At 42.2% G+C, this 13,469-nt stretch overlaps 1 protein-coding gene across 4 annotated transcripts in view; it reads left to right on the top strand.

Moving 5' to 3' along the window:
- Positions 1–13,469, top strand: part of LOC139546508 (ganglioside-induced differentiation-associated protein 2-like) — a 39,939-nt gene that overhangs the window by 7,744 nt on the left and 18,726 nt on the right. For all 4 annotated transcript variants that reach the window (XM_071354961.1, XM_071354962.1, XM_071354958.1 and 1 more), the window contains 6 exons: positions 1,515–1,733; positions 3,296–3,435; positions 3,881–4,034; positions 4,458–4,546; positions 9,737–9,813; positions 10,234–10,393. In XM_071354961.1, coding sequence (XP_071211062.1) covers positions 1,552–1,733; positions 3,296–3,435; positions 3,881–4,034; positions 4,458–4,546; positions 9,737–9,813; positions 10,234–10,393 — 802 coding nt within the window. In that variant the 5' untranslated portion in view covers positions 1,515–1,551. The remainder of the gene's footprint in view (positions 1–1,514; positions 1,734–3,295; positions 3,436–3,880; positions 4,035–4,457; positions 4,547–9,736; positions 9,814–10,233; positions 10,394–13,469) is intronic.

Genomic DNA, 13,469 nt, shown 5'->3' with positions numbered 1-13,469 from the left:
GTGTTGTCATCATGTTTGACAGTCTCCTGGGGGGGAAGGAGTCTCTCCAAGAAATGGCTGTATCACTGTCTGCTGATATGGACAGCCCCATCAAGAGGATCTTCCTGGATGATGTGTTTTGGGAGACAGTGGTAAGCAGCCTGAAACCCCTGAAACCTATAGCAGTAGCCATTGCACGGATTGAGGGAGACAATGCCATCCTGTCTGATGTTCAGACTCTGCTTGCAGATGTAAGATAAGAAATCCGTACTGCCCTGCCCACTTCACTGTTGCTCCAAGCAGTTCTGAAATGCATCAAAAAGCGTGAAGACTTCTTCCTGAAGCCCATACATGCCGCAGCGTACATGTTGGACCCCAAGTATGCTGGCAAGAGCATCCTGTCTGGTGCAGAGATCAACAAGGTCTATGGTGTCATCACTACCGTGTCTCGCCACCTTGGCCTGGATGAGGGCGAGGTTCTTGGCAGTCTGGTGAAGTACACTTCCAAGCAAGGGCTTTGGGATGGAGATGCAATATGGCAGTCATGCCAACATATCTCATCAGCCACCTGGTGGAAGGGACTTTGTGGATCTGAGAATCTTTCCCCTGTTGCCTCCATCATCCTCCAAATCCCACCCATATCAGCCGCCTCTGAGCGCAACTGGCCCTTGTTTGGGAACACACACACCAAAGCACACAACAGGCTGACCAATACAAGGGTTGAAAAATTGGTGGCCATCCGGGCAAATTTGAGGCTTTTTGAGCCTGACAACGAGCCATCCTCAACAAGGTTGGAAAGTGACAGTGAAGATGAGGCCTCAGTCTGATGTCCAAGAGATGGACATTAAAGAGGTCCAGGGAGAAGACATGGAAGCCTGAGAGGAAGACAACCAATTTCAAGTCGAAACTAAATCGTTTTATTTATTGATTTTGGAAGGATTTAATCATTTGCAATTATGTCTACTTATAAGGTAAACGGTTTATGTTTCTGTCTCCATATGATATGGTAATATATTCAATGCAAAAAACATTTACATTTAAATGGTATTAATATTAATTCTGATATATTCCTGTGGAAAGTTTCCACCTCTGAATATTCCCCAAAATGTGCAACCCTATCCACGCCCCTACTTTTGTGACCAACAGACGCATAACTGTATTCCCAGTCATGTGAAATCCATAGATTAGAGCCTAATGAATTTATTGAAATAAACTGATTTCCTTATATGATCTGTAACTCAGTAAAATCTTTGAAAATGTTGCATTTTATTTTTGTTCAGTGTATTTTTAATCTGTCAGAACAAAGCCTTTCTTTGATTGTGTTAAAAGGCTTTTGCTCTACAAAATGGGTTGTTATTGCTACTTTTAACCTACTGAATGATGAACACTGAAACCACCAGACCATTTGTAAACACAAATGTATTCACCACTTGTGACTGTCTGCTGGTCTTTGTCATAACTGCTCCTATTTGGCTCCTGGACAGTGGACACTCTGATACATGCACTTTAATGTCTTTCTCTGGCTTTGTTTGCAGTGGGGAGCATTGAAGTGTAGGCCAGCGACGTGCAGGAATGGATCCTCTGGGAGCACGCTCTCAGTTTGTGGAGGTACAGACTCTGTCCACCTGGGAGCGGCAGCCAGACCCTGAGGGAGAAGAGACAGAGAAGGAGTACACCGACAACCTGGTCAGCCAGGAGGCCTTCCCCTCCCCTTTTCCCTACAGAGAGGACATCAACAGGAAGATAGTGCTTTAGTGAGTACGCACACTGACTGGACCTCTATCTCTAATACCACTTCCCTATCATTTGGTCTATTTTGCTCTCTCGCATTCTCTTTTTTCTTTCTATCTCGGGGGTCTCTCATTTTCTCATACATTCATAATCGTCAAACTCTTATCAAATGCCTTTGTTGACAGCAATAAGGTCTCTCAAGTTGAATCCCTGGCTTCTTGTGCCTTGTGATTCTGTTATTGCTCCATGCACCACTCTCTCTCTCTCTCCACATGGGCATTCTAGACCCTACCTCATAAATCCTCTTTGTGGAGCGAGGCTGAGCACATGATGTGTCCAGAGGTTCCACTAGTAGGAGTCTCTCAGTAAGACCTTTGTACCCAGGTGGCCTCAAGCCCTCTTCACATTCCTGCTGTTGTTAAAGGAACAGACTGGACTGAACTAAGGCCTTTTTACACAGGTCTTAGGAAAATCACTTTTCTGTTCCTGATTTGTCAGCATTTTCAGGACTTGACACAGTGTCTTGATTGACTTGCACTCCCTTTGCACAAGGATCAACAACGATCACCCCAAGTGCAGGGGTTAAAGTTCTCCGTCACTGCGATGGATTTTCGTCATATGGATTTTTTGTGAAGATTTTTGTTTTTAGGATCTATGTATTTTTTCAATTGAAAAGGACTGGGATTGGTCAAACTCTGTTTAATACATGTACAAAATGATCCTTTTTCCCTAAAGGTATGATGGTCATTACTTTTTTTACATGAAAGGGGTGCTTAACTTGGCCCCGCAGACAATCGATCTGAGCTCGACTTAAGTTTCATTCATGGGGTTTATTTTTGCTTTAACCCCTGCAGGTGTGTACAACAAGGCCTACAACACTTAGCTTGTTCACAGCCAACCTTTTTGAGGTCGTACTGCTGTGATTATGCCGATGTAGTGAGGAATAAATCATTATGACTTGTCCATTGGCTGTTTGCTAGCTCCAGCATTTAAGTGAAGTGAAACATCACTGTAAACCTGATCGTATGTCTTCTTTGCTGTTTCAGTAGCTCGGCTGTCTACTGATCTGCACTCCAGTGGCAAGGTTGTCATAGGCTTATTTCTCAATGACTGAAGACTAAGGATGTCATGACTCAGTACCAACTTAACTGCTTGAGTAGTTGCCCTTTTAGACTTTGACAAAGCAGGGCTCTATGCTGACCTTTTTTACAAGGAGCATATGTGCGCCTAAGTTGAAAAATGTAAGCGCACACAAAGCAATTTAGGAGCAAAGTGACAAATATTTGAGGTGTTACAGATAGAATCCTTAATTTTTCTAGGCACACTGGTGCTCCTAAATACAAATTCCAGGTCGCACAGTAAAATATTTAGGCGCATAAGCGAGTAAAATGGTCGCACTGTAGAGCCCTGCAAAGCCCTGTGGGAAGGATCTTAAATCGGTAAACACACCTGTAGTCAAACTTAAACTGTTGTGTAAATCATCCATAAATGTCAAAGGGAGATACGCAAGCTCCAACCTCATACTGTACGACCAATACAGAGTTAAAATATCTAACCCTCTTTCTTTCTGCTGTCTCCTCTCAAGTAATGGCGACGTGGCCCTGCTGAACTGCACAGCGATTGTCAACACGAGTAACGAGACTCTGACGGACAAAAACCCCATCTCTGAAAGCATCCTCTTACACGCTGGGCCTGAGCTTCGAGATGAGCTGCTCAAACTGAACGGTAGGGGGCACCACTGAGTTATCAGGTCAAGGACAACATGCCTGGGTTGCACTTAGTCGGCAAAAAACAAGAGAAAATATTTTCACATGGATGAGGTACTATATCAACTTGATCAATCAGAATGCTTATTTTCGTTGTCCAACTTCTCCTATTGGTTTGTGTCTACTGAACATGACCTTGTGTTATGCTGTCAAAATTAATGTAATGTGTTAACATCATGTGAACACTGGAGACAAATGCATTACTGCCAGCTTTTTATACCACTTGCTAATATTCAAACGGGGGGGAAAAGTGTTAGATTGGGTCTTGTTGCTATGTGTGTTGCTATGCTAATCCCTTTCAAGGCTGTGTTCATGGTGAAGAATGTTATATTTGTGTGTTCTGTGTGGGATATACTCTTGTATTACCTGTATGTGTGTATTCATGTGTATGTGTTTATCCACAGGATGTCGGACAGGCGAGGCGAAAATGACCAAAGGCTTTAACCTGGCGGCACGCTTTATTATCCACACGGTGGGCCCCAAGTACAAAGCCAAGTACAGGACGGCTGCTGAGAGCTCACTGTACAGCTGCTATAGGAACGTAATGCAGCTCGCCAAGTAAGACATTAACTCATCATTAGTCTACATGAAGTTGACTGTATTGCATAAGTACAACACAGTGTTCTATGTGTTCCACCTCGTGTTCATTTGGCTAGCTGCATTCCGCTAGGTGTGACTGGAACAGCAGGCCTGTTGATTACATCACAGCTTGTTCACACACACACACACACACACACACACACACACACACACACACACACACACACACACACACACACACACACACACAAGTGTTTACTCCCCACATAACACGTCTGTGTGGAGCGCGAGGTGCTCCCTTACTGCCCATTAACCTCATGTTTTTTGTAAAAACAATTTACTGTGTTTGTGGTGTGTACTGTACTGTCAATTGAATGGGGTTTGTGGTGTTTACTGTTAGTATGTGGAGTTGTGTGAGAGCTGATGTTTGTGTCTCTGCAGAGAGCAGGCCATGGCATCTGTGGCCTTCTGTGTGGTAAGCACAACTAAGAGAGGATACGCACTAGAGGACGCCACACACATCGCCTTCAGTAAGACACACACACAGCACACATTCACTAATAATGATCTCTCATACAGTAGCGTACAGTACACCATGTCACATCATTTTAAGTAGCTCATATGTGGCTGTCAACTATTTTTTATTTATTTGAAATTTTGCAGGATGAAATCTCTTGAGATGCATCTCGTTTTCAAGAGTATCCAAATTAAATAGACTAAAACAAACAAACAATACTTAGAAAAAAGAATATGGCAACTACTAACAATAACAATTAACTAATAATATTTGATTAAACTTACATTAACAGAAAATTAAAAGTTGTAGATCTACAAATACAACTAATAAAAACTACTGCTACCAATATCAATTCAACTACCAATACAACTAATACAACTACCAATACAACTACTGCTACAACTACCAATACAACCCCCCCAAGGGGTGTAGAGAACATTTTGCATTTTTATAACACATTTCATGCAATTCTACTCATTTTGCCATGGGGTGGAGAGAAAAATATACTGGGTATATATATTTCTTTTTTGTCTTTGGAAATTGGCTGCCAGTTTCCCATCCCTGACATGTATATATGCATGCATGCATACAAATACTGAACAAAAATATAAACGCAACATGTGAAGTGTTGGTCCCATAATTCATGAGCTGCAGTAAAAGATCCCATAAATGTTCCGTATGCACAAAAAGTTTATTTCTCTCAAATGTTGTGCACAAATTTGTTTACATCCCTGTTAGTGAGCATTTCTCCTTTGCCAAGATACTACATCCACCTGACAGGTGTGGCATATCAAGAATCTGATTAAACAGCATGATCATTACACAGGTGCACCTTGTGCTGGGGACAATAAAAAGGCCACTCTAAAATGTGCGGTTTTGTCACACAACACAATGCAACAGCTGTCTCACGTTTTGAGTGTGTGTGCAATTGGCATGCTGACTGCAAGAATGTCCACCAGAGCTGTTGCCAGAGAATTTAATGTTCATTTCTCTACCATAAGCCGCCTCCAACATCGTTTTTAAGAGAATTTGGCATTACGTCCAACCGCTCACAACCGCAGACCACATGTAACCACGCCAGCCCAGGACCTCCACATCCGGCTTCTTCACCTGTGGGATCGTCTGATACCAGCCTCCCGGACAGCTAATGAAACTGAGGAGTATTTCTGTTTATTTAAATAGACTGATTTCCTTATATGAACTCGTTGAAAAAATTGTTGCGTTTTGTATTTTTGTTCTGTGTGTGTGTGTGTGTATGTATGTATGTATGTACAGTGGGGAGAACAAGTATTTGATACACTGCCGATTTTGCAGGTTTTCCTACTTACAAAGCATGTAGAGGTCTGTAATTTTTATCATAGGTACACTTCAACTATGAGAGACGGAATCTAAAACAAAAATCCAGAAAATCACATTGTATGATTTTTAAATAATTAATTTGCATTTTATTGCATGCCATAAGTATTTGATACATCAGAAAAGCAGAACTTAATATTTGGTACAGAAACCTTTGTTTGCAATTACAGAGATCATACATTTCCTGTAGTTCTTGACTAGGTTTGCACACACTGCAGCAGGGATTTTGGCCCACTCCTCCCTACAGATCTTCTCCAGATCCTTCAGGTTTCGGGGCTGTCGCTGGGCAATACGGACTTTCAGCTCCCTCCAAAGATTTTCTATTGGGTTCAGGTCTGGAGACTGGCTAGGCCACTCCAGGACCTTGAGATGCTTCTTACGGAGCCACTCCTTAGTTGCCATGGCTGTGTGCTTCGTGTCGTTGTCATGCTGGAAGACCCAGCCACGACCCATCTTCAATGCTCTTACTGAGGGAAGGAGGTTGTTGGCCAAGATCTCGCGATACATGGCCCCATCCATCCTCCCCTCAATACGGTGCAGTCGTCCTGTCCCCTTTGCAGAAAAGCATCCCCAAAGAATGATGTTTCCACCTCCATGCTTCACGGTTGGGATGGTGTTCTTGGGGTTGTACTCATACTTCTTCTTCCTCCAAACATGGCGAGTGGAGTTAGACCAAAAAGCTCTATTTTTGTCTCATCATACCACATGACCTTCTCCCATTCCTCCTCTGGATCATCCAGATGGTCATTGGCAAACTTCAGACAGGCCTGGACATGCACTGGCTTAAGCAGGGGGACCTTGCGTGCGCTGCAGGATTTTAATCCATGACGGCGTAGTGTGTTACTAAGGGTTTTCTTTGAGACTGTGGTCCCAGCTCTCTTCAGGTCATTGACCAGGTCCTGCCGTGTAGTTCTGGGCTGATCCCTCACCTTCCTCATGATCATTGATGCCCCACGAGGTGAAATCTTGCATGGAGCCCCAGACCGAGGGTGATTGACCGTCATCTTGAACTTCTTCCATTTTCTAATAATTGTGCCAACAGTTGTTTCCTTCTCACCAAGCTGCTTGCCTATTGTCCTGTAGCCCATCCCAGCCTTGTGCAGGTCTACAATTTTATCCCTGATGTCCTTACACAGCTCTCTGGTCTTGGCCATTGTGGAGAGGTTGGAATCTGTTTGATTGAGTGTGTGGACAGGTGTCTTTTATACAGGTAACGAGTTCAAACAGGTGCAGTTAATACAGGTAATGAGTGGAGAACAGGAGGGCTTCTTAAAGAAAAACTAACAGGTCTGTGAGAGCCGGAATTCTTACTGGTTGGTAGGTGATCAAATACTTATGTCATGCAATAAAATGCAAATTAATTATTTAAAAATCATACAATGTGATTTTCTGGATTTTTGTTTTAGATTCCGTCTCTCACAGTTGAAGTGTACCTATGATAAAAATTACAGACCTCTACATGCTTTGTAAGTAGGAAAACCTGCAAAATCGGCAGTGTATCAAATACTTGTTCTCCCCACTGTATGTATGTATGTATGTATGTATGTATGTATGTATACAAACACACAGTGGGGCAAAAAAGTATTTAGTCAGCCACCAATTGTGCAAGTTCTCCCACTTAAAAAGATGAGAGAGGCCTGTAATTTTCATCATAGGTACACTTCAACTATGACAGACAAAATGCAAAAAAATCCAGAAAATCACATTGTAGGATTTGTAATGAATTTATTTGCAAATTATGGTGGAAAATAAGTATTTGGTCACCTACAAACAAGCAAGATTTCTGGCTCTCACAGACCTTCTTTAAGAAGCTCCTCTGTCCTCCACTCGTTACCTGTATTAATGGCACCTGTTTGAACGTGTTATCAGTATAAAAGACACCTGTCCACAACCTCAAACAGTCACACTCCAAACTCCACTATGGCCAAGACCAAAGAGCTGTCAAAGGACACCAGAAACAAAATTGTAGACCTGCACCAGGCTGGGAAGACTGAATCTGCAATAGGTAAGCACCTTGGTTTGAAGAAATCAACTTTGGGAGCAATTATTAGGAAATGGAAGACATACAAGACCACTGATAATCTCCCTCGATCTGGGGCTCCACGCAAGATCTCACCCCGTGGGGTCAAAATGATCACAAGAACGGTGAGCAAAAATCCTAGAACCACACGGGGGGACCTAGTGAATGACCTGCAGAGAGCTGGGACCAAAGTAACAAAGCCTACCATCAGTAACACACTACGCCGCCAGGGACTCAAATCCTGCAGTGCCAGACGTGTCCCCCTGCTTAAGCCAGTACATGTCCAGGCCCGTCTGAAGTTTGCTAGAGAGCATTTGGATGATCCAGAAGAAGATTGGGAGAATGTCATATGGTCAGATGAAACCAAAATATAACTTTTTGGTAAAAACTCAACTCGTCGTGTTTGGAGGACAAAGAACACCATACCAAAGCATTTGGGATGGAAACATCATGCTTTGGGGCTGTTTTTCTGCAAAGGGACCAGGACGACTGATCCGTGTAAAGGAAAGAATGGATGGGGCCATGTATCGTGAGAGTTTGAGTGAAAATCTCCTTCCATCAGCAAGGGCATTGAAGATGAAACGTGGCTGGGTCTTTCAGCATGACAATGATCCCAAACACACCGCCCTGGCAACGAAGGAGTGGCTTCGTAAGAAGCATTTCAAGGTCCTGGAGTGGCCTAGCCAGTCTCCAGATCTCAACCCCATAGAAAATCTTTGGAGGGAGTTGAAAGTCCGTGTTGCCCAGCAACAGCCCCAAAACATCACTGCTCTAGAGGAGATCTGCATGGAGGAATGTGCCAAAATACCAGCAACAGTGTGTGAACCTTGTGAAGACTTACAGAAGACGTTTGACCTCTGTCATTGCCAACAAAGGGTATATAACAAAGTATTGAGAAACTTTTGTTTTTGACCAAATACTTATTTTCCACCATAATTTGCAAATAAATTCATTAAAAATCCTGCAATGTGATTTTCTGGATTTTATTTTCTAATTTTGTCTGTCATAGTTGAAGTGTACCTATGATGAAAATTACAGGCCTCATCTTTTTAAGTGGGAGAACTTGCACAATTGGTGGCTGACTAAATACTTTTTTGCCCCACTGTGTATATATATAAAATCTCCACATGGTGATGTTTTTGTTAGTTAAAAACAGTTTGTTCTTCGCATTTAAAAAAGGGTACTGATTTCTATAGGTAAATGATTCCTGTCAGTTTGTATCTGAAAGATCTTATGCCAATCTCATGAAGTACCCTTAGCATTTGTAAATGCTGCTGTTGTCGAAAGCAGTACTGTGAGTCTTGTATCGTTAGGTGTTCCTTAATATATAAACAGGGACATTTTTTAAGTTGATAGATTTCAAAATAAATTGGTACCAATGCAGTTGTCTTCTGCTTGAATAAGTGATTCATACATTGTTTAATGATGTGTCTTACAATTGCATCCAATAATGAATCGGCAAAGATTTGTTATTTATTAATTAATTAATCTAATTCACAAAGTAAGGTTTTGGTAGATGATGTCACCATAGTCTATGATAGGATGCAGCATTCAGGTTACTAAGGTCTTTTAAATGGATATAGTAAAACAATTATTAGATCTATATAGTAAACAAAGCTTATAGTTAACTGTTTTTCCCAATATAATCAATATGCTTTCCAAAAGATTCATAATCATTACTTAATCCCAGATATTTCAAACGATCAACACTTTCCAGCCTTGCAACTATTCATACTGGCATGATGTTTCATAACTCATCCATGACCCCTGACCTATGTGAAACATATGACTGTGTAACTGTGTTATTTTTTGTTTTGTTTGTTGTAGGAACGGTCCGCAGGTTTCTCGAGAACCATGGAAAGAGCATAGAGATGGTGGTGTTCGCTGTGACGGATATGGAAGAGGTGTGTTCTTATATTCTTCTCTGCACATACCTTCGATGTTTTACACATTCCTAGGTTTATGTGCACAAATGTACTGGCTTATTCTTAGGGCAACCAACATTTTCTGTAGTGTAACTGAACTCAAGGTAATGTTTGGAGCTGTGTTTCGAAGGCCATGTTCCCATGGTTTATTGTGATTATCCACTCATTTGTTATTCGTAGAGAACGTAAAATATTTCAAAGATGACATTAGTGTTCCAGTATGAGGTAATTATTCATGTCAAAAGAAGGCAGAGCAACTATTTTATTGATAAGGAGAGTACGTTTATTATTTTTATGTCAGTCTGAAACTGAGGGTTTTTGTGTTAGAAAGCATGTGCGGGTGTGTGGCATTATTTTATATATGTGTGTTTAACATTTGTTTTTGTATGTGTGTCTTAGCCTACATACAGGAAGCTGCTTCCTCTCTACTACCCTCGTTCTGATGAAGAGGAGCGCGCCAGCCTGCCCCTAATCCCTGCCGACATTGGCAACTCAGAGGGTGAGCCTGTAGTCCCAGAGAGACAGATCCGCATCGCTGAGAAACCAGGCAGTCTGGAAGGTAAGACTACATTTCCCACAACCCACTAGGTGCGACTCATCTCCTAGCTGTAAAGCTGAACATGGTTTCAATATGTTTATCATAGTACATAGTAACAACTTCCATTCCATGTACAGTACCAGTCAAAAGTTTGGACACACCTACTTATTCAAGGGTTTTTCTTTATTTTACTATTTTCTACATTGTAGAATAATAGTGAAGACATCAAAACTATGAAATAACACATGTAATCATGTAGTTACCAAAAAAGTGTTGCTGAGCACTTGTTGCTGAGCACTTGCTTTTCCTTCACTCTGCGGTCCACCTCATCCCAAACCATCTCAATTGGGTTGAGGTCGGGTGATTGTGGAGTCCAGGTCATCTGATGCAGCACTCATCACTCTCCTTCTTGGTCAAATAGCCCTTGCACAGCCTGGTGGTGTGTTGGGTCATTGTCCTGTTGGAAAAACAAATGATAGTCCCACTAAGAGCAAACCATATGGGAGGCGTATCGCTGCAGAATGCTGTGGTCGACATGCTGGTAAAGTGTACCTTGAATTCTAAATGTATCACCGACATTGTCACCAGCAAAGCACTCCCACACAATCACAACTCCTCCTCCATGCTTCACGGTGTGAACCACACATGTGGAGATCATCTGTTCACCTACTCTGCGTCTCACAAAGACATGGCGGTTGGAACATAAAATCTCCAATTTGGACTCATCAGACCAAAGGACAGATTTCCACCGGTGTAATGTCTATTGCTCGTGTTTCTTGGCCCAAGCAAGTCTCTTCTTCTTATTGGTGTCCTTTTAGTATTGGTTTCTTTGCAGGAATTCGACCATGAAGGCCTGATTCACGCAGCCTCTGAACAGTTGATGTTGAGATGTGTCTGTTACTTGAACTCTGAAACATTTTATTTGGGGCTGGTAACTCTAAGGAACTTATCCTCTGCAGCAGAGGTAATTCTGGGTCTTCCTGTCCTATGGCGGTCCTGATGAGACCCATTTTCATCATAGTGCTTGATTATTTTTGCGACTGCACTTGAACAAACGTTCAAAGTTCTTGACATTTTCTGGATTGACTGACCTGCATGTCTTAACGAAATGATGGGCTGTCGTTTCTTTTTGCTTGTTTGAGCTGTTCTTGACATAATATGGACTTGGTCTTTTACCAAATAGGGCTATCTTCTGTATACCCCCCTACCTTGTCACAGCACAACTGATTGGCTCAAATGCATTAGGAAGGAAAGAAATTCCACAAATTAACTTTTAACAAGGCACACCTGTTAATTGAAATGCATTCTATGAAGCTGGTTGAGAGAATTCAAAGCTGCTATCAAGGCAAAGGGTGGTTACTTTAAAGAATCTCAAATATAAAATGGTGATAATAGACCTGCTGCCACCAGCAGTCCTGTGCAGCAGCTGTAGTTCCTGGTGTCTGAACAGAACTAGCTAGTGCTGCCTAGTTTAGGTTCTGTGTCCATGGAGAAACACTCAGTGGACATAGGAGAATAATGCAGGATGATCTGTCATAGTCGAGTCAGTGGAACATCTCAGTCATATCCTCAACGCGCACGAGCACACACAACACATACCGAGTGAGGGATCTTACGTCAGATTGGAAGACATTAGGAGCCATCTAATTGTTAAATTAAGCATGTCTTGCTGTTGATTAATATTTTCCAATGAGCAGGTGCAGTAACTGCAGAAAGGAGCACATACAGTGCCTTCGGAATGTATTCAGACCCCTTGACTTTTTCGACATTGTTACAGCCTTATTCTAAAATGCATTAAATACATTTTCCTCTGCAATATACACACACTACCCCATAATGACAAAGTGAAAACAGGTTGTTAGAAATGTTATCAAATGTATTCAAAATAAAAAACTGAAATACCTTATGTAAATAAGTATTCAGACCCTTTGCTATGAGACTCAAAGTTGAGCTCAGGTGAATCCTGTTTTCGTTGATCATCCTTGAGATGTTTCTATAACTTGATTGGAATCCACCTGTGGTAAATTCAATTGATTGGACATGATTTGGAAAGGCGCACACCTGTCTATATAAGGTCCCACAGTTGACAGTGCATGTCAGAGCAAAAACCAAGCCATGAGGTCGAAGGAATTGTCCATAGAGCTCCGAGACAGGATCGTGTCGAGGCACAGATCTGGGGAAGGGTATGAAAACATTTCTGCAGCATTGAAGGTCCCGAAGAACATAGTGGCCTCCATCATTCATAAATGGAAGAAGTTTGGAACCACCAAGACTCTTCCTAGAGCTGGCCGTCCGGCCAAACTGAGCAATTGGGGGAGAAGGTTCTTGGTCAGGGAGGTGACAAAGATTCCGATGGTCACTCTGACAGAGGTCCAAAGTTGCTGTGGAGATGGGAGAACCTTCCAGAAGGACAACCATCTCTACCGAACTCCACCAATCAGGCCTTTATGGTAGGGTGGCCAGACAGAAGCCAAAGGGCACCTTAAAACAAGATTCTCTGGTCTGATGAAACCAAGATTGAACTCTTTGGCCTGAATGCCAAGCATCACATCTGGAGGAAACCTGGCACCATCCCTACGGTGAAGCATGGTGGTGGCAGGATTATGCTGTGGGGATGTTTTCCAACGGCAGGGACTGGGAGACTAGTCAGGGTCAAGGGAAAGATGAACGCAGCAAAGTACAGAGAGATCCTTGATGAAAACCTGCTCAGGACCTCAGACTGGGAGCGAAGGTTCACCCTCCAACAAGACAACGACCATAAGCACACAGCCAAGACAACACAGGAGTGGCTTCGGAACAAGTCTCTGAATGTCCTTGAGCGGCCCAGCCAGAGCCCGGACTTGAACTCGAACAAACATATCTGGAGAGTAGAGGTCGACCGATTTATGATTTTTCAACGCCAATACCGATTTATTGGAGGACCAAAAAAAGCCGATACCGATTAATCGTACGATTTTTAAAATTTTATTTTTTTTAATGTATTTGTAATAATGACAATTACAACAATACTGAATGAACAATGAACACTTATTTTAACTTAATATAATACATCAATCAAATCAATTTAGCCTCAAGTAAATAATGAAACATGTTCAAT

This window comes from Salvelinus alpinus, chromosome 20 (genome assembly GCF_045679555.1).
Source record: "Salvelinus alpinus chromosome 20, SLU_Salpinus.1, whole genome shotgun sequence".
In the NCBI taxonomy this organism is placed as follows: domain Eukaryota; kingdom Metazoa; phylum Chordata; class Actinopteri; order Salmoniformes; family Salmonidae; genus Salvelinus; species Salvelinus alpinus.
Note: the sequence above shows the minus strand (reverse complement) of the source record. Positions and strands in the feature narration are given on the sequence as shown.